Raw genomic sequence first — 20,397 nt, forward strand, 5'->3', positions numbered from 1 at the left:
ATGGTGAGCTGTGCCGAGCCACCCCAGCAGTCTGAAACAGCACTCTCCGCCCCCACCCAACAGCCTGCACAGCCATCGCAGGCTCAGACACAACTCCCCAACATGAAGAGGAAGCCCAGCTGCATGAGGGAGGTGGAGAGAATACAAGAAAACAGAGAAAGTCGTCGGCAGCAGCACCAGGCGCTGAGAGAGAAGAGAGCACAGGAGATTGACACCACCATTCCGAACTATGAGATCATGTACATGATCAGGGATTTCCGAGCCAATCTGTACTACAGACCTCTGAGCTCGGCGGACCTCACAGAGGAACACCGGATATGTGTTTGTGTGAGGAAGCGTCCGCTGAACAAGAAGGAAGTGGCCATGAAGGACCTGGATGTGATAACCGTTCCCAGTAAAGATGTGGTGGTGGTCCATGAACCCAAACAGAAGGTGGACCTGACCCGCTACCTAGAGAACCAGAAGTTCAGATTTGATTACGCCTTCGACGACTCCACGACCAATGAGACGGTGTACAGGTTCACAGCCAGGCCTCTAGTGGAGACCATCTTTGAGAGGGGAATGGCAACCTGCTTCGCCTATGGACAGACGGGAAGCGGAAAAACACACACTATGGGTGGAGATTTGTCTGGAAAGACCCAGGATTGTTCCAAGGGAATCTACGCATTAACTGCTAGGGATGTATTTCTCATGTTGAACAAACCCAACTATAAGGACTTTGACCTACAAGTATACGCAACCTTCTTTGAAATCTACAGTGGGAAGGTGTTTGACCTGCTGAATAGTAGATTTAAGCTACGGGTGTTGGAGAATGCTAAACAGCAGGTTCAGGTGGTAGGACTTGAGGAGAAACAGGTCAGCTGTGTGGAGGATGTCCTCAAACTCATAGACGCGGGAAACAGCCGCAGAACGTCAGGTCAGACGTCAGCCAACAGCCAGTCTTCTCGGAGCCACGCTGTGTTCCAGATCATTCTGCGGAGGAAGGGGATGACGACGATTCACGGGAAGTTTTCACTCATCGATCTGGCCGGGAGCGAGAGAGGTGCCGACACGTCCTATTCTGACGAAACGACTCGCAGGGAGGGAGCTGAGATTAACAAGAGTCTGCTGGCGCTAAAGGAGTGCATCAGGGCTCTGGGACTCAACAAGCCTTACACTCCCTTCAGGGCCAGCATGCTCACTAAGGTCCTCAGAGACTCCTTCATTGGGGAGAAGTCCCGTACGTGCATGATTGCAACAATATCCCCTGGCATGATGTCATGTGAAAATACCCTCAACACGCTACGCTATGCTAACAGGGTGAAGGAGCTGTTAATCGACCCCAACCACGCAACGGAAGGGGGTCAACCCAACAGGGACTGGCCGGGAAGCTCGCCAAACAGAGATGACCTCAAAATGCTCTGTGAACAGATTGAGGAAGAAGTGTCTCCTCAGCGGAGTACCTCCCACGAGGCAGTGTCTCAGATGGAGGAGATGGAGGAACAGGTTATAGAAGGTCACCGAGCGGTCTTCCAGGAGTCAAGCCGCTGGCAGGAGAACGAGAAGGTCTTGTTGGAGATGACAGAGGAGGCAGGTTATGACGTGGACTCATACGCCACCCAGCTGGAACTGATCCTATACCAGAAGATAGAGGTCCTCACTGAACTGAAGGATAAAGTGACGTCTTTCCGTTCTACACTGCAGAAGGAGGAACAGGCCAGCAAGCCGATCAACTCCAAGAAGGCCCTGGACCCTTTTAGAGCATCAGTGGTCATCTGTGGCACCTAATAGAAACACCAGCTGTGAAATGAAACACACAGGACCTCAGGCTCAATGAGTTACATTTATTAAACTAAAATGATTATTACAATAATCAGAAGGTTGACAGTTATGTGTCAAAGTGACACTCTAACTGCTGCCGGGGCAATACATTATTGTCACTTGCCCAATAGCAAATAGTGCAAATAGTAAAATATGTATTATTGTTGTTGTTGTAGTAGTAGTACGTTTACAGATTAGGAAGTCCCCAACAATAACTAAAACCCAAAGTTATTTATTTTGTAATTAACTTGCTGAGCCACCAGGTACCCCATTCGATAGTTTTTGAGCGGTGGTAAACCGCTCCATAGAGTGGCTGTGCGTGTGTCTGTAGCCACTTTTCCTCAGCGTTTTGCCATAGCAATGTGTGTGTGTGTGTGTGTGTAGCCTGTATTACATCACCAATTACATCCTAGACCTATCTGTAGCCACTTTTCCTCAGCGTTTTGCCATAGCAATGTGTTTTCCTCAGCGTTTTGCTATAGAAATGTGTGTGTGTGTGTGTGTGTGTGTGTGTGTGTGTGTAGCCTGTATTACATCACCAATTACATCCTAGACCTATATCCTAGTCTGAAGACGTTATGCAAGCATGACCACCGCTCACTTCACATTGGGTGTGATTTTTTTTTTATGTAGCAGACAGAGCCATCTAGAAAAGCTTGCTGGACCATTCAGAGCCACATTTCCTGTGCACGCTGCCAGTAGGCCAACTAAGTACCTTTTTTTAACGTTTTATCCATTTTTGAAGCGGTGAAAACCGCCTCCTATGAGTGGCTTTGTGTGTCCCACGCCCATATATGGTGATCTCAGTCCAGAATGAACAGGGTTTTTCAAAAACACAATGTATGTCACCTCATGTCCATATATGGTCACTCCAGTCCAGAATGAATAGTTTTTTTCTGTCCCGTACGTCCAGAATATCAGTCCAGAATGAATAGGCTTTTTCAAAAAGTCCCATGTCCATATATGTCCATTTCAGTTCAGAATGAACAGGTTTTATCTGTCCTGTACTTCCAGAATATGTGTGTAGTGTCCCTCCCGGATACTTTGAGGATTGGTCAAGCTTCACATGATAATTTGGCCCTCCATTCTTTATATATTCATTCAGAATATATAAAGAATGTAGAATTCAGAATATTATATAAAGAAGAATGAATAGATCACAGAGTCCATAACTGCATAGATGTATAGATCACAGAGTTCATAACTCTAGAACACATAGAATAAAAGTTCACCGCTTCACTTCGAACCGAGGTTTGATTTTTATATATACTTCAGAATAACCACTTATTATAAATGGAAGTCAATTACGGTCGGATCTGGCCGAAACCTTGCCCAGTTATGTCACTTGCACCTCCAAGATTGTCTAACTAGTCTAAACCTTTCACAGATAACACCAATGCGAATATCACGTGTGATTGGTCACTGTCCCAATGGAACAATATGTTTAAAATCCATTCATTCGTTGGAACAGGTTGAGTAACCTCGCATAGCCAGGCTTACTCATCTGCCAAGAGAAAAGCCTGAGCACGACATAAGGCAGAGAGTTGCAGAAAGGTGGGACTTCCACCGTGTAAATTTCCCCACACGTTGTCTTTTTTCACAGTGCTGTGTTCCTGCAAACAACATATAAAATAAAATTAAAATCCACTCTGCTTCGCTCACGCTCACGCTCCTTCGGTTGTACTCGCAATAAACAATATTCAAAAAATCTATTTTTGTTTGTTTCACTGGGGGATGTAAACAGACCTGCACCTCATGACGCAACTTCCCTTAAACGCAGCACTTCTGCCAAAATCGAGCACTTCCGCTAAGACAATGCGCAGTGCTGGTCGCGCCCAGCGTGGGACCATCTGGACTGCTGACTGTTCTAGGGCTTGGAGAAATTGATGTCCATTTTCAGGGCAACATGTATTTGACGACGGCAGATGCCCAGAAACACTATGACTGCAGGCGATGAATGAGTTAATCGTTGGCCTTTTTATTTTTCCCTTTTTATTTGTGCTGCCATGCTTGACTGAGTGTACATGTAACTAAGTTTATCTCTTTGTTTGTAGAATCATACGCGTATGAGTATACTGCAAACATCTGCAATACCAAGTGGCGCTATTGAGCAGCCAACACACACACACACACGCACACACGCGCACACACACACACACACACACACACACACACACACACACACACACACACACACACACACACACACACACACACACACACACACACACACACACAATTCAATTCAAGTAGCTTTATTGGCATGTGAAAACATACGTTTACATTTCCAAAGCAGAAGTGTACACAGTACAATACAATCAATCAATCAATATTATACAAACAAAATAAAATATGTGCATTTGAAAGAGGCAGAACCGTTTTTATGTATCGAGATTACTCGATGCAGACAGTGCATGGATACATAGGCCTACTGTACACAATAATCAGTAGTCTTTAAGGTGGTTGTGTTCCATTTGATATCTTTCTATCACATCAGCTCACAAATCTTGCTGCTGTGTTTGCACATACTGTGGACAGAGCAAAGAAATTGGCCTCATCACCAACCTATTTAACAAAGAAACTGATTGTAACACTGTTCTTTTAGCCAGTAGTGCTCACCCCAAAGATAAAGAAAATGGTTTACCAAAAAGTCAGTTCTACTGAACAGACTGAGACACCTTTGCCATTCTGATGAGGACTACATGGAAAAAGCATTGGAAATAAAAAAAATAAAAAATCCTAGAAAGGGGCTACACACACACACACACACACACACACACACACACACACACACACACACACACACACACACACACACACACACACACACAATCTGTCTCTTTTGCCCTGCGACCCCTACACGCACGCACGCACGCACGCACGCACGCACGCACGCACGCACGCACGCACGCACACACACACACACACACACACACACACACACACACACACACACACACACACACACACACACACACATAAATTCTGTCTCGTTTGCGCTGCTCCACTGCACTGATTGCGACCCCTGCCTGGGTCCTGAGTCAATACAGCCCTATAGTCTCTGTGTATGTGTGTGTGTGTGTACATTGCCAGATTTACACTGACTATTTTTTGAGCGGTGGTAAACCGCTCCATAGAGTGGCTGTGCGTGTGTCTGTAGCCTTTTTCCTCAGCGTTTTGCCATAGCAAAATGTGTGTACGTAGCATCATGTTTGTCTAGTGATGGCATATGTCGTATGTCTGTAGCCTTTTTCCTCAGCGTTTTGCCATAGTAAAACGTGTGTGTGTAGCATATTCTGTACATCCTAGACCATAGACTGTAGAAAAATATGGACGATGCAAAGCCAGCGCAAATGGCCCTTTCTACCCCTTGGAATGGGTGTCGCCATCATAGAATTGTAAAGGCATCAGAGATGCTATTGGCTGCCAACGGTCACGTGCAACCGCAGGGATACATGGGAGAATGTGGTCGGAGCCTCCCGAAATACAGCACACGAAGAACACAGCCGGCTGGTATCAGTTTAGTTGGCCACGTCCCCCGCAAATTTATCATTTATTTTAAAATAAATTGGACCACATTTCGACAAAACGAATATGATGGTGATTGAAAGGCATTTTTTAACTAGCGATAGGAACCATACAGTATTCATGAAAATGTTAATTAAGGTTAGAAAACGAAAGGGGAAAATGAATTGGATCCAATGGAGAACAATTCTTTTTGCGATTGGCCGGGGAGGAAAACGGCGCAACCATAGGAAGTTTTAGTTCCGTATTGGATTCATTTTAAATCGGCAGAACTATGCCCCTGTCCTAGACTCAAATCCTAGCACGACCACCGCTCACTTCACATTGGGTGTGATTTTTTAATTCTGTCGTTTCCCCACGATCTGCGGTCACTTCTTGCCCTTAAGGCGTTTTACTTGTAGCAACAGAATATTATGTACAAAGTTGTATCGTTTTACCCTTTAATTACGTTAATTGTATTAGTTTGTCTGAAGAAAGGATCCTCTTCCGGTGCACCCTGTAGACAATATGCCTTCCGGTGTGTTCCACGATTTCTAGCGGAAGTGCTGCGGTTAACGGAAGTTACGTCATGCGATGCGGGTCTGTTTACATTCCCCATGCGAAAAAACTAAAATAGATTGTATAGTAGCTCTTAATAGGTGTAACATTGCTTGAATCAATGTTTTTGTTTGTATATTGTTTATTTTGCGAGCGCAACCGACGGAGCAGGAGACGTAGACCAGATTTTTTCGTGCAGGGAATACGTTTGCAGGGATGCCGCACTGTGAAAAAAATACAGCTTCCGGGAAAATTCAGCCCCACCTCCTAGAACGGTTTCTGCCTTCTATTGTCACCAGGCTTTTCTCTTCGCAGATGAGTGATAAGCCTGTATATGCGAGGCTACTTCCGGTGTAGGAACAAGTGTATTTGATCTCTGCTACAACAGCAACCATGATGTCATCCTTTCTGTCCAATCAGTGTGCAGCTGATGTGATGCACCAACTGATGGGGAGTTTGGGGATATAAATAGTGGTTATAATGGTACAACTGTCTAATAAATGCTGCACGTCATAGAGAATTCAGCTGGACATTCAAGAGGTTTCCAAACCTGTGTCCCAGATATTCTGATAAACTTTACACAGATTCTACACCCCCATTCTATGTCCCCCGCGTCTTCCTCCCTGACCAAAAGACCAAAAGACTGCAGAAATAAGTATGTTGATTTTCCCTATGAAAACTCTTCCGTTTAAGTAATGTACAATGGTATGCCGTTTTGGGAAGATTGTTGCTGGTAGTTATGTGGATATAAAGCTCAGTGTGATGGTGACCTCACTGAACGAGGACAATGACAGCGTCACAGTGGAGTTGATTGAGAACGGAGAAACAAAAGGGAAGGAGATCGACTTGGAGAGTATATTTGCTCTGAACCCAAATGTCGCCCCAAATGAGTACTTTGTCCCCAGCCCAGATACCCCGCTACCTCCTCCCACTCCTGCTTCTGTGAAATCTGTTAGAGTCAATAGAATGGCAAAGGGCCACAACGCCATTGCATTGTCCAAGAGTGACGCTCCATCCAGAGACAACAGATCGGCATCGACCAGAACCAGGCCGTCAACTCCGGCCACCACTATCTCCGGCACACAGAAGAAGAGGAACTCCCACTGTGTGAAGGAGGTGGAGAGAATCCAAGAGAAGAGGGAAAGCCGTCGGCAACAACAGCAGGCACTGAGAGAGAAGAGAGCGCAGGAGATTGACACCACCATTCCTAACTATGAGATCATGTACATGATCAAGAAGAAACGAGACAGTCTAGAGTACACACCTCTGAGCTCAGTAGACCTGATAGAAGAACACCGGATATGTGTTTGTGTGAGGAAGCGTCCACTGAACAAGAAGGAAATGGACACAAAGGACCTGGATGTGATCACCGTTCCCAGTAAAGATATGGTGATGGTCCATGAACCCAAACAGAAGGTGGACATGACCCGCTACCTAGAGAACCAGCACTTCAGATTTGATTACGCCTTTGACGACTCCACGACCAATGAGACGGTGTACAGGTTCACAGCCAGGCCTCTAGTGGAGACCATCTTTGAGAGAGGAATGGCAACCTGCTTCGCCTATGGACAGACGGGAAGCGGAAAAACACACACTATGGGTGGATATTTGTCTGGAAAGACCCAGGATTGTTCCAAGGGAATCTACGCATTAACTGCCAGGGATGTATTTCTCATGTTGAAGGAACCCAACTATAAGGACTTAGACCTACAAGTATACGCAACCTTCTTTGAAATCTATGGTGAGAAGGTGTTTGACCTGCTGCATGGTAAATCTAAGCTACGGGTGTTGGTGGATGAAAAACAGCAGGTTCAGGTGGTAGGACTTCAGGAGAAACAGGTCAGATGTATGGAGGATGTTCTCAAACTCATAGAAGAGGGAAACACCCATCGCACATCGGGTCAGACGTCAGCCAACAGCCAGTCTTCTCGGAGCCACGCTGTGTTCCAGATCATTCTACGGAGGAATAATAATCTTCCCCTTCCTCTACGGAGAAAGGGGAAGATTCACGGGAAGTTTTCGCTCATCGATCTGGCTGGGAGCGAGAGAGGAGCCGACAGAGGAGTTGACACGTCCTGTTCCGACCACCAGGACCATCTCCGACAGGAGGGAGCTGAGATTAACAAGAGTCTGCTGGCGCTAAAGGAGTGCATCAGGGCTCTGGGACGCAACAAGCCTTACACTCCCTTCAGGGCCAGCAAGCTCACTCAGGTCCTCAGAGACTCCTTCATTGGGGAGAAGTCCCGTACGTGCATGATTGCAACAATATCCCCTGGCATGACGTCATGTGAAAATACCCTCAACACGCTACGCTATGCTAACAGAGTGAAGGAGCTGACAATCGACCCCAACCACACAATGGAGGGGTGTCAACCCAACATACATGCAATCAACCAGCTGGAACTTCTGGATGAGGATTGGCTGAGCAGCTCGAACAGAGATGACCTCAAAATGCTCTGTGAACAGAATGAGGAAGAAGTGTCTCCTCAGCCGAGTACCTTCCACGAGGCAGTGTCTCAGATGGAGGAGATGGAGGAACAGGTTATAGAAGGCCACCGAGCAGTCTTCCAGGAGTCAATCCGCTGGCTGGAGGATGAAAAGGTCTTGTTGGAGATGACCGAGGTAGTGGATTACGATGCAGACTCGTACGTCACCCAGCTTGATCAGCTCATATTCCAGAAGTTAGAGTCCTTAACTGAATTTCAGAATAAACTGAAGTCTTTCCGTTCTACCCTCCAGGCAGAGGAACAGGCCAGTAAGCAGATCAAATCCAAGAGGCCCCAGTCGCCTACACTTGTAACAGTTTAGCGAGACCCCAATCACAACAGAAATAGGACACATTTATTTGTATGTTTGGCTGAGCCACCGGGCACCCCATTACAAACTATTTGCTTGTTCGTTTATTACTATTAGATAGGAGATATTTCGATAGGAGAGTGTGGAGAGACGGGAAACCGAGTCCTTGCGACCACAGAGCAGTTTTGCTGGGTCCTGAGTCGAAAACCGAGGGCAGAGTCATTCGAGTCCTTGCAACTCACAAGGACCATAATATGGTCAGTGCACAAACTGGCTGAGTCACAAGGCACGCCACCCACGCCATTGCTCGGCAGCAGGTACGCTGTCTACTAAAGGTCTGTCTGTCTGTTCGGTGCTAATCTCAAAGTAATCAGTGACAATCTTTTGTGCACACTGCCCATGGGCAGTATGTGGGGAAAACCGAGTTTTTCCCCACATATTTTTTGAATATATTTAATTTCATCATGTACAGTATGTCGATGCTGGAACCTTGACCAAATATGTAGACACCCCACTTGATGTCAGCACTGACAAGACCCTGTCTTGTTTATTTTTCTTTTTTTCAGGGTATGTGTCACTGATTTGCACATGCTTTAAACTTGTCCACTGCATGTAACCAATCCCAATTTATGCATTGTTTGCTTAATTAGAGTACAGTACCCTTTGTCAGTGTATACAGTCCACACCAATGATTTGCAACGCCGCAAGTTGCAACTGCACAGGACGGTGTAGGCTGCTTCAACAGGCTGCAAGTTGCAACTCGTTGGATTGCAAATCATTGATGTGTTACATGTTTTCAGAGTCATGTATGACTCACTAACTTGTGAGTGTACTGGAGTAGAGAATCCTGGAGTAAAGTAGTGTAGAAAGAAAACCGAGAATAGTGAGAGGGTGCAAACATGCGAGACAAGACAGGAGCTGGATTCAAACGTGGGTTTTCGTAAAGGAATAATGTACTTTGTGGCTGAGGCACCATGAAGCACCCCATCCAAAGGGGAGATATGTTTTCGTGTGTTTTTAGTTATAGACGTAGAAGTAATTGGAAATAGAATTGTAGTAGATATTTTGCCCAAATTATTGTCTGGAGAACGTTCTCCACATTATGTGTTCAACTCTGTGTGGGGCTAACTGATGGACCAATGACTTTTTTCACTTATTGTGTATAGTACTGTATTTGTGTATATTAAATCAACATTTTAAATTGCATTTTAAAAGTATATACTTTTAAATGTTTAATTTAATAATTTTAAGAATTAAACTTTACCCAAATATGGTGTTATCTATCTATTTTCCAGTAAATTTCCACTAGCGTATTTTGGATTTGGCTCATGAGACGGGAAAGGAGTGACACATACAGACACATAGACATCGTATTCAGCTTTGCAGCATATTAATTAACAGTAACTTAAACAGGCAGAATGTAAATTCATATAAAATGTCAGATAGTAAATATTTGCATTCAAGTGTCCACAAGTCGCTTCGCTGTCAGCAATCAAAGATGAGCACACTCAGAGGAGCCATGGCAGTCACCAGCAGAGGTGCAAGGGATGCATCTAAATCAGGGGTCTTCAACGTTTTCCAGCCAAGGACCCCTTAGTTGAGAGAAAGATGAAGCAGGGACCCCCCACAACCTTATCATAGATTCCATATAGTTTCATTGTTTGACAGCACAATCATCAGTATATTATGGATTCATGTTAATGTGATTTTTCAGATATTTAACCACTTGAACCGTCAACACTTAATAAACTTGACCGTTCACTATGTACTTAGTCTGCTCTTTTTCCCCTCTACACCAAAGCTCTTTGCCGAAAATAGACGATCTGCAAGCTCACGCAAGCTCACAACGCCTCGCAGCGTGAGCGTGAGCGTGATCTGCTATTTTTGGCTAATGTGGACACTAGGGTTCAAGTGGTTAATCACACAAAAATGTGGAGGACCCCCTGCAGTAACTATGTGATCTACAGTAAATTCTAGTTTCCGCTTTAGGTCAAAGGCTCACAGAGTTAGATAGTTAGATAGATGCTTTATTTGTGCTTGCGGAAATTCTTTTTGCACCAAGCAGTCATCAGGACACAAAACCACAACACATAATACACAAACACAATACATGAATGACAAGACAAAACTCACAATTCACTGACAACATGATACAAAACGAGAATAGGCTACCAGTCATAACATTTTATGCGCAGAACTGAGATGGGGCTTGTTTGTTCAGAAGCCCTATACGTGTAGGGACAAATGTCCTCGAAGCCCTCGCCTTCAACGCAGGTACTGTGTACCGTGGTCCTGAGGGCATAAGGTTATACGGTATTCACTGTATAACGGGTGTGTTCTATCCCAATAGCTTTGCCCTTCCTGAGCTCCCGGGTCTCATACATGGAGGTCATACTCTCCAGCCGTACCCCAGCTATCTTGCTGGATACATTTATGTTTTTTTGGAGCCTGTTCTTGTTGACCAACAACGATAAGGAGCCATACCAGGCAACAAAACAAAAGGTTAATGCACTTTCCACGAAGGAGCGATGGAAAAATCCACGCTATACTTTCTCAGTCTGGCATAAAATGCAGCCTCTGCTGACCTTTCTTATAGATGGCATCAGTGTTAGAATTCCATGTCTGCTTTGAATCAATCGTTGTACCCAAGTACTTGTATTCTTCAACAGTCTCTACCTCAACCCCATCAATGACTATTTTCTGGTGTGCAGCATCAGCACTAGTACGGAAATCAAATATAACCTCCTTAGTTTTTTTATATATATTCAACTGAAGGAAATTATTCTTACACCAACCAGAGAACTCATCCACTGTTCCTCCATAGCTTATCTCGTCATCCTCGATCAAACCAATGATGGCTGTGTCGTCGGCAAATTTAACATTACAGGTGTTATCAGAGTCGCTCTTACAGTCGCTCGTATACAGAGTGAACAATACCGGCGAGATCACGCTCCCTTGCGGGCCCCCCGTGTTGGTCGTAATAGGGAGAGATATCGCTGTATTTACCCTGACATCTTCTGATGATCGGTGTTAACACCCATATCATACAGTTTTCTCATCAATATGTGAGGTCTCATAGTGTTAAATGCCGACGAGAAACCTACAAAGAGTACACATAAGCGTATCGTTTCTTTTTAGGTTCATCTAGGTGACAGTAGATCTTATTAAGCGTCACAAGAAGGGTGTCATCAGTACCCCTCCCCTTTCTGTAATGGGTCCATTTCATGTTGCACATTACTAAGAAGGTTGTTTAAAATAATGTGCTCCAAACATTTCATAATTAGTGATGTCAAGGCAACAGGCCGATAGTCATTAAAGGTGATACACCATGAAAATTCACTTTTCCTATTTTAAAACCTTTTTTTGGGGTCCCACTAGCACCTTCTATCCTCACAAAGTCCCATTTCAGACCGTTGTGTCTTTCTCTGGTTTTGGGAAGGTGGAGGTTAAAATCCCACAGGTTCTCAAAACAGGCTGTCCAGATTTGCTGCCATTTGTGACGTCATAAACGGACGTTTTTGAAGAAAAAAAATTGTGGGGGCTCTCTATTCAGGAGTGGTAATTTAGCCTCAAACCTTTTGAAAAACGTTTTTGGGACATAAACAAATATGACATAAATACTTTTTAAATGCATGGTGTATCACCTTTAAGGACTTTGGGATTGGACATATATAGTGTGTGAACTATCTACTGTATAGATAACTGGAACATGTGTCCCAGTACAGGGCTGAGCTGTTCCCTACACTCCTTGAGCACATAACCCCTTATCCCACCAGGACCTGGTGCTTTGCGTGGGTTAATTAATATTTTGAGGGTTCAACACACCTCCTCCTCTGTTATAATAATAAGTAATTGACCACTGCCAAATTGGTCCTTTAGCAAATTACGGTAGAAAAATCAGAGGTATCAAATCTGCCATAAAAGGTATTTCATTCATAGGCAAAAGACAGATCATCACTAGTGTTGATGACTTCTTTCTTTTCCTTCATTCCAACCATTGTGTACATACAACCCCTTCCACGCTTGTCTTACATTAGAATCCCTCATTTGTTTTTCAATCTTAAAGAGGTGGTGCCATAGTTTTGTACTTTTTCTGTTTTTCATGTATAGGAGGTTGAAAGTACTTCATTAGACCCCCTTATGTGTGTTTTTCTTTTTTTTTTTGAGAGAGAAATGATGTATTCTCTTAGTATTTGTTTGTTTTCTCTTGGAGGCTGCCATCTTGTGGTGAAAAGTGTCAGTTAAAAAACACAGATACTAAGTATGTCACAGTATCAACTCCTCCCCTATTTACCATTCACCCAACACTGTGGGGTGTGGCTATATCAGCTGGGTCACCACCCACCATGCCATCCATGCATACTTAATGAACTGGGGGTGTGGTCACATAAAAACCCAATTTTAACACTTTCTGTATACTTTTTTGGAAAAAATCTTCCTCCTTGTATAATCATAATACCTGATAATCATGTTTTATAGGGGGGGGGGAATCATGGCACCACCTCTTTAAGTTTGTAGTTGTATTTACATTCACTAGCTATTCGTTTTATCTCTTTCTGAATGGCTTTCACTTGAATCAGGTCACCTTGTTCTATATACTGCTTCTTTCATTTCCTTATTCATGGAGTTTCATCATAATCTGTCTGACACGTCACCTAACCTTTTTGAAGCTCGCCTCAGTTTCCTGTTCATTGCTCAATGACGCATTGTCTGTTCCATTTGCAGCTATAGCTGTGGGCAGTGTGGTGTATTCCATTATACACTGTATAGGCCTACTGTACAGTAGTACGACGTGCAGAATCTTTCGGGGAAAAAAGCATAGCCCTCTAGGCCAGTGGTTCTCAACCTGTGGGTCCCCAAATTAAAAGGGACACAGACAGACAGATACAGAGATCTCCATATATGGGCATAAAATGGACACAGATATACAATTACAGATATCTCCATATATGGGCATAAAATGAATGCAGAATCACAAAGATCTCCATATACGGGCATAAAAGGGACTGGCAGATACAGAGATCTCCATATACGGAACCGGCACAAAAGGCTCTGACATCACGTTCGCCACATGAGTCAACACAGACTTCGGCACGTGCGTTCCCCGCCGCAGCGGGGAGTGCAGTGCCCTGCCTCGACCCGACCAGATACGCAGTTTTCCAGAACCGGCGTGAAAGGTCATTTCCTTATTCATGGAGTTTCATCATAATCTGTCTGACACGTCACCTAACCTTTTTGAAGCTCGCCTCAGTTTCCTGTTCATTGCTCAATGACGCATTGTCTGTTCCATTTGCAGCTATAGCTGTGGGCAGTGTGGTGTATTCCATTATACACTGTATAGGCCTACTGTACAGTAGTACGACGTGCAGAATCTTTCGGGAAAAAAAGCATAGCCCTCTAGGCCAGTGGTTCTCAACCTGTGGGTCCCCAAATTAAAAGGGACACAGACAGACAGATACAGAGATCTCCATATATGGGCATAAAATGGACACAGATATACAGATATCTCCATATATGGGCATAAAATGAATGCAGAATCACAAAGATCTCCATATACGGGCATAAAAGGGACTGGCAGATACAGAGATCTCCATATACGGAACCGGCACAAAAGGCTCTGACATCACGTTCGCCACATGAGTCAACACAGACTTCGGCACGTGCGTTCCCCGCCGCAGCGGGGAGTGCAGTGCCCTGCCTCGACCCGACCAGATACGCAGTTTTCCAGAACCGGCGTGAAAGGTTCGGAATCTCCGAATACAGAGCTGATGTTTGACATCAAGATTTTCCGGTACCGGCACTGTGTTCACATAGACACTCTATATATGGGCATAAAATGGATGCAGACAGACAGATACAGATATCTCCATATATGGGCATAAATGGACACAGGCAAACAGATAAATACAAAACAAACGGTTTTGGACATACAAGGTTTCCACCCGACAACGGCGAAATATAACTCATGTACAGTAATTGGCCCACTGGCTTGTCACTTGTCATGATCTGAAATGGCAAATCTTTGAGTAGCAGCAGCGCTATAGAGAGAGATCTCTCTCTATAGCGCGCAATGAGGGCCTCTACAACTCTTTTTCCCGGGCTGAATCAGGGGCCCAGCACGTCTTCAGTATGACATCAATCATCTCCATATGTGGAATTCTTGCCGTCATGCTACCATACAGACCATGATGTCATCTCTGTCCAATCAGCGCACAGCAGTGATGCACTGATATTGGAAGTTTGAGGATATAAATACTGGTTGCACTGGCAGCACTGGTTAAAAGCCACATAGCAGTTTGAGGGTATTCAAAATTTTCCCCAGAGCAACTTTACATAAATATCATAGCCACTATTATTAACACTTCACCAGAACTATTGAGACGATCAGCATTCTGTTTATACATCTACTTTGTGAAAACAAACGGATGTGCAGCTGTTGGAACCTTTTTCGTGGGAACTTGGGAGGAGGACCTTTCTGTCACAACCCCTGTCAGATGTCAGAGACCAAGCCGACGTCCAGCCATTTATGTCATCTCATTTCCAGACCGAGAATCCACCAAAAGCATCTTTCAAGATCAGATTTTCTTATTGATTGTACTTAACATCAGCCAAAAAAGCATGTCGATCAATATAAATCGCAGCGTGTCAGACCCGTTCTACCGCTACAAGATGCCCCCTCTGTTTGCCAAGGTCGAAGGCAAAGGGAATGGAATCAAGACGGTCATCGTCAACATGGTTGATGTTGCAAAGGCACTGAACAGGCCTCCGACATACCCGACCAGGTTCTTTGCTTGTGAACTCGGCGCTCAAACCCAGTGTAACGCGAAGAACGACCGCTACATTGTCAACGGCTCGCACGAGGCCAACAAGTTACAGGACGTGCTTGATGGGTTCATCAGAAAGTTTGTGTTGTGTCCTAAGTGTGACAACCCTGAAACTGACCTGAACGTCAACCCCAAGAAACAAACCATCGGCAACTCCTGTAAGGCTTGTGGATATGGCGGCATGATTGACACCAGCCACAAACTCTGCACCTTCATCCTCAAGAACCCACCGGAGAAAGCTGACGGTGGACCCGCTTCTGTCCAGAAGGATAAAAAGAGGAACCGCAAGAAGGACAAAAAGAATGGTTCTGAAAGCCGTAGTGACATTGACGCTCCGGAGGCTGGGGACGGGGATGGTGATGACGACGATGAAAACTGGGTGGAGGAGACGACAGAGGAGGCACAGAGACGACGGATAGAGGAGATAAGTGACCACGCCAAGAACTTCACCCTCAGCGAGGACCCGGAGAAACCCCTGGAGGAGAGGGTCAACTTGTTCTACAGCTTTGTCAAACAAAGGAAGGAGAGCGGAACCATAGATGCTGCTGCTAGCGCCATCTTGGCTGAGGCAGAGCGTCTGGACGTCAAGGCCATGGGACCTCTCATCCTCAGTGAGCTTCTCTTCGACGAGAACATCCGGGACCAGATCAAGAAGTACAAGCGCCACTTCATGCAGTTCTGTGGCGACAAGAAGGCCCAGAAGGTGCTGCTGCGAGGGTTCGAATGCCTGGTGAAGCTGCACCAGGCTCAGCTGCTGCCGCAGGTTTCCTTCATACTCAAAGACCTGTACGACGCAGACCTGCTGCAGGAGGACGTCATATTGGCCTGGGCAGAGAAGGTTTCTAAGAAGTATGTCCAGGACATGGAGCTTGCCAAAGAGATACATGCCAAAGCCGCCCGCTTTGTCAAATGGCTGAAAGAGGCAGAGGAGGAGAGCGACGGGAGAGAAGATGATTCGTCCTCAGCTCTCGGGCAGAGGACGAATACGCTACCGGTTGAGACTGTGAAGCCAGACGAAGCTGAGGAAGAAGAGGAAGACATTGATATTGATGCAATTTAAACAACAACAACACGGGATCTAATAAAAGCATGGCTACCCATTGAATGTCTGATGATGTCCAATTCATGAAAATCATATTGATGATATATCTTGTACCTAAATATGGAGAGATGGTGGATGGGCTGATCTGAGATTTTCACTAAAAAGAAAAAACTGAAAATGATTTTGTGTAGTGTAGTGAATAGCTACGGACAGACACAAATGGACACACAGACAGACACGGACACACAAACATGTAGGGGACATACACAGTACATACATACAGTACATACATACAGTACATATTTGAATTGTGGCTTTGACCAAAAACTAAATCTTTAGCCAAGTGGCTGGCCTTTTCCCTGCCCCCTCCCATTTCTTTGCATCCTCTTACTAACTGTCCCACACAACAGACACACAGCTTTGAGATGGTAATGGCCCCAAGTAGAGACACACAACTGAGGAGCCCACAGAGAATTGGTCCCCCCCTTGGTCAACACCTAGTATTTTACTTGATCTTGAACTTGATCTTGCCGCATAGATAGATAACATCTACAATGATGTCTCTCTGATGATCAGGCACCATGCGGGAAGAAAAAACGACAGCCGTTAAACGGATCCTCGATTTTTCAAGGTTGCCATGATGATGATGAGGAATTACCTCCCCCCCCCCCCCTGGGATTTTAAGACGTCCAGGGAGGTCTTAACTGGTTACCATGGTAACCAATAGCCCCCACGCTACTGCGGGTGGGAGTGTGGGAAAAGACTCCACTTCACTTCAAATTCACTTCCAGCGATATCCGGCTGGCCGCCCATTGAATTGTATTCATCCTGGCTGAAGAAAAATTGATATATCTCGTCTTCTTTTGCCTGGCTCCGGCCCATAGACCGTCCCACTCTCTGAGCGGACTGGTTCTCTTGGTCTGGTGTTGTCATATGACGCTTAACTTGATATGGTATCTTGGCGTACCAGCCAATGAAATCAATGCAAGACGGAGGAGGGGGTGGGTCTAACTTTTGAAAATCAACAGAAGCAGTGGAAGGGGGGTAGCTCAGCCAAAGCTCTTAATTGCTCCCTTTGAACTTCAAAGGAGGTTTTGCACACCTTGTTAGCTTCAAAGACAACAACCTGTTTGATGCCTGTCATAGAGGGGCAGGGGAGGGGGGAATGTTTTTGTGTACACACAAGTCAAACACAACCCCTCCCACCAGATCGCTTGTGATTGGGAATTTCAAATTTCAAATCCCCCCTTTGAAATCTCTTGTCAATGGGACAATGTAAGACTCTTTCCCAGTTTTTTTTGGGGTGATTTCCCCATTATTTGTTATTCCATAACTGTACTAGGGCAGCCTAGTCGGGTTTCTTCTGGCTATGTTGCACAAACGTGATGCGAATGTTGTTGTGTGAAGCCTCGCTAAGCCCCCACAATAAACCAAGCTGAGGGTCTGTTTGGCCCCTCAGGAAGCCCTGGTTCCCAGAAACCGTAGGTCCCCCACAGTTGTGAGTTCCATCAAGGGGTCTTATGAGACACACACCCTGAATTTGAGACTGTGGTCAAACCGGACATACTGACACGCAAGGAGATTTGGTGACTTACAGATGATCTGCGGGGATATACTGTATGTGTCTGGGTGGCACAGGGGTAAAATATACCTGCCCACTACTTTTCAGAGTTTGAAGACTTGATCAAACCAGGCGAGTGTCCAGCGTGAAGTTAGTTGGTCAGCTGCTGTTGTCCAGAACTGCTGATCCGACCAATTTGCCCATATATGGGCATAAAAGCGAAACATGACAGATTGTGTGATCATGACAGATTGTGTGATCTCGAGAATATTCTGACTGATAGGCTTCAAACTGGCAGTGTGTGAAATGCCCATACTGTACATACAGTATGCACGTATATAAAAAGGACACTGGCAGACAGACAAGAAGACAGAGGATGGAGAGGTATCCATACTGTATAGAGAACACAGACCAGGTAGGTACAACAACGCACACTCTGACAACTGAACGGGTATCAAGGGGCATGCTTATCCCGACGAGCATTATTCCTAACAGGCATCGGTCTATAGAGGGTATGCACGTCCACTGGGACCCGCCCCCCTAATCTAGACTGAGTGGCAAAACATTGAGCAGCATGGAGCATTGGAGTTTAGAAGTGCTAGTTGCAAATCACTCAACGGCCCTGCATACCACCTGTTTCTAATTTGCACATAATGCAGGAGGCAGCAGGATGTTGTGTTGTTGAAAACGAGTGCTTCCAAACTCTGACACTTGGAAAAATAATCCCCTGCACAGAATGTCTTGACAGAAAGTAGCTCATAACATGCCTATGGTGGATTCTTAAGAAACAAAAACTTTGCAGATAGAAAGAGGATAATTCAAGCTTTCAGTACAGCCGCAATGTTGGTGAGTTAACTTTGTTTAATACAATCAGATAAAACTTTTCTGTTTGGATGTATGGGCTGTCAATGGCAGAAATTAGTTTTTTGCCACTCAGTAGGCGTGTTCCCACATAAGTTCCAGCAACAGTGATGTCACGCGCATACCCTCTATTGTTTATTGTTTGTTAAAGGGATTCCCATTAGCTGACACCAGGACAGCTAATCCTCAGTCCCTAATTTTATGTAACAAAGCAGAAGAGATTATGTGAACGGTTTCAACCCATTTAGGACTGAGGCCGATTCTAGGTTTTCTGAAAAACTTCAAATTATATTGTTATTATATACTGTACATGTGCTGTAAAAACAAAACAAAAGGGTTCCCGTCCTAAATGGGTACTCATTAAGACCTGAGGCCGATTCTGTTTTCATGTCAAGGAAATAATCAAACGGCTCCGCCCAGAACTCATGTGCAATTCCAAATTAAGCGTCAAGGACCCCCAAAATAAAAAAAATAAAAACGTTTTGGCCATCTCAAAATATGTTGTTCCAGGCACTCGCAGAAGCAAAAAAAAAGAAAAAAAGAAAAAAACTTTAAAAGTATATAGTTTATATTCAAGGATTTTCAAAAAAGGAACGTTCCTAGGAATTTTGGAACGGCTGAAGACATCTAAAATGACATTGATGCTTTCCTGGTTTTAAATTAATTTACCTTTTTAATTCAAGACTGTTGCAAATAGCAAAGCAATCAAAAGGACCATAATGTAATAGGAAATAAGCTCGACCCTCATTGTGTTTTATCCTTTAGACAGATATGTATAAATATACAGAAAGGATATATCGGTGCACAGGTCTTGGTGCATCTCGGGAGCAGGACATATTTATAGACATTCTTTATTCTTTATTCATTTGGATCCCCATTAGCTGCCACCAAAGTAGCAGCTACTCTCAGGGGTGCCGCACCAAATTCCAGACAATTGTACAAGTCCCTCTGATCCGAGTCCAAGTCGAGTCGCAAGTCATTTGGTCCAAGTCTCAAGCAAGTCTCAAGTTTTTTCTGTTGTGGGCAAGTCAAGTCAAGTCGAGTCACAAGGTTATGTCAAGTCAAGTCGAGTCGAGTCACAAGGTTGTCATGTCAAGTCGCGTCAAGTCGTGTCGCGTCGAGTCGAGTCGAGTCACAAGGTTGTCAAGTCGAGTCAAGTCACAAGGTTGTCAAGTTGAGTAAATGATACCTCTGTGACCATAACTATTATGTAATTAACATTCAGTAGGAAAAAAAACAGTAACACTAGGCCTACCCTCTGACCATAATACTCTATCATGGCAGAGGTTCTCAAACAAAAACAAAAAAACAAATTTCAGTTTATTTAACTTAAAATATTTGTATTATATAAGTTAGTAAATATAAGTATTTTTTAGAGTAAATTAGAGTAAAAAAGATCGATTCAGACACATTACAGACAGTATTTTCTGCCTTTCATTCTATTCAAGGGA

General features: G+C 44.5%; 2 protein-coding genes and 1 pseudogene across 3 annotated transcripts; all 3 read left to right on the forward strand.

Moving 5' to 3' along the window:
* LOC308308954 (kinesin-like protein KIF2A) lies at window positions 1-1,816 on the forward strand (annotated as a pseudogene). Its single transcript has one exon. The product of its transcript is annotated as a kinesin-like protein KIF2A (transcript).
* A 4,808-nt stretch (window positions 1,817-6,624) lies between these two features.
* LOC308308955 (kinesin-like protein KIF2A) lies at window positions 6,625-8,670 on the forward strand (the record flags this gene model as incomplete). The annotated part of the gene is made up of 1 exon (XM_080754409.1): window positions 6,625-8,670. One exon carries the CDS (start codon window positions 6,625-6,627, stop codon window positions 8,668-8,670), a length of 2,046 nt encoding a protein of 681 aa, XP_080610535.1.
* A 6,606-nt stretch (window positions 8,671-15,276) lies between these two features.
* LOC308308718 (eukaryotic translation initiation factor 5-like) lies at window positions 15,277-16,542 on the forward strand (the record flags this gene model as incomplete). The annotated part of the gene is made up of 1 exon (XM_080754169.1): window positions 15,277-16,542. The coding sequence occupies one exon, from the start codon at window positions 15,277-15,279 to the stop codon at window positions 16,540-16,542; it is 1,266 nt and encodes a 421-aa protein (XP_080610295.1).
* Window positions 16,543-20,397: the final 3,855 nt, after the last annotated feature.

This window comes from Nannobrachium achirus, assembly GCF_963921795.1.
Source record: "Nannobrachium achirus genome assembly, chromosome: 23".
NCBI classification, from domain to species: domain Eukaryota; kingdom Metazoa; phylum Chordata; class Actinopteri; order Myctophiformes; family Myctophidae; genus Nannobrachium; species Nannobrachium achirus.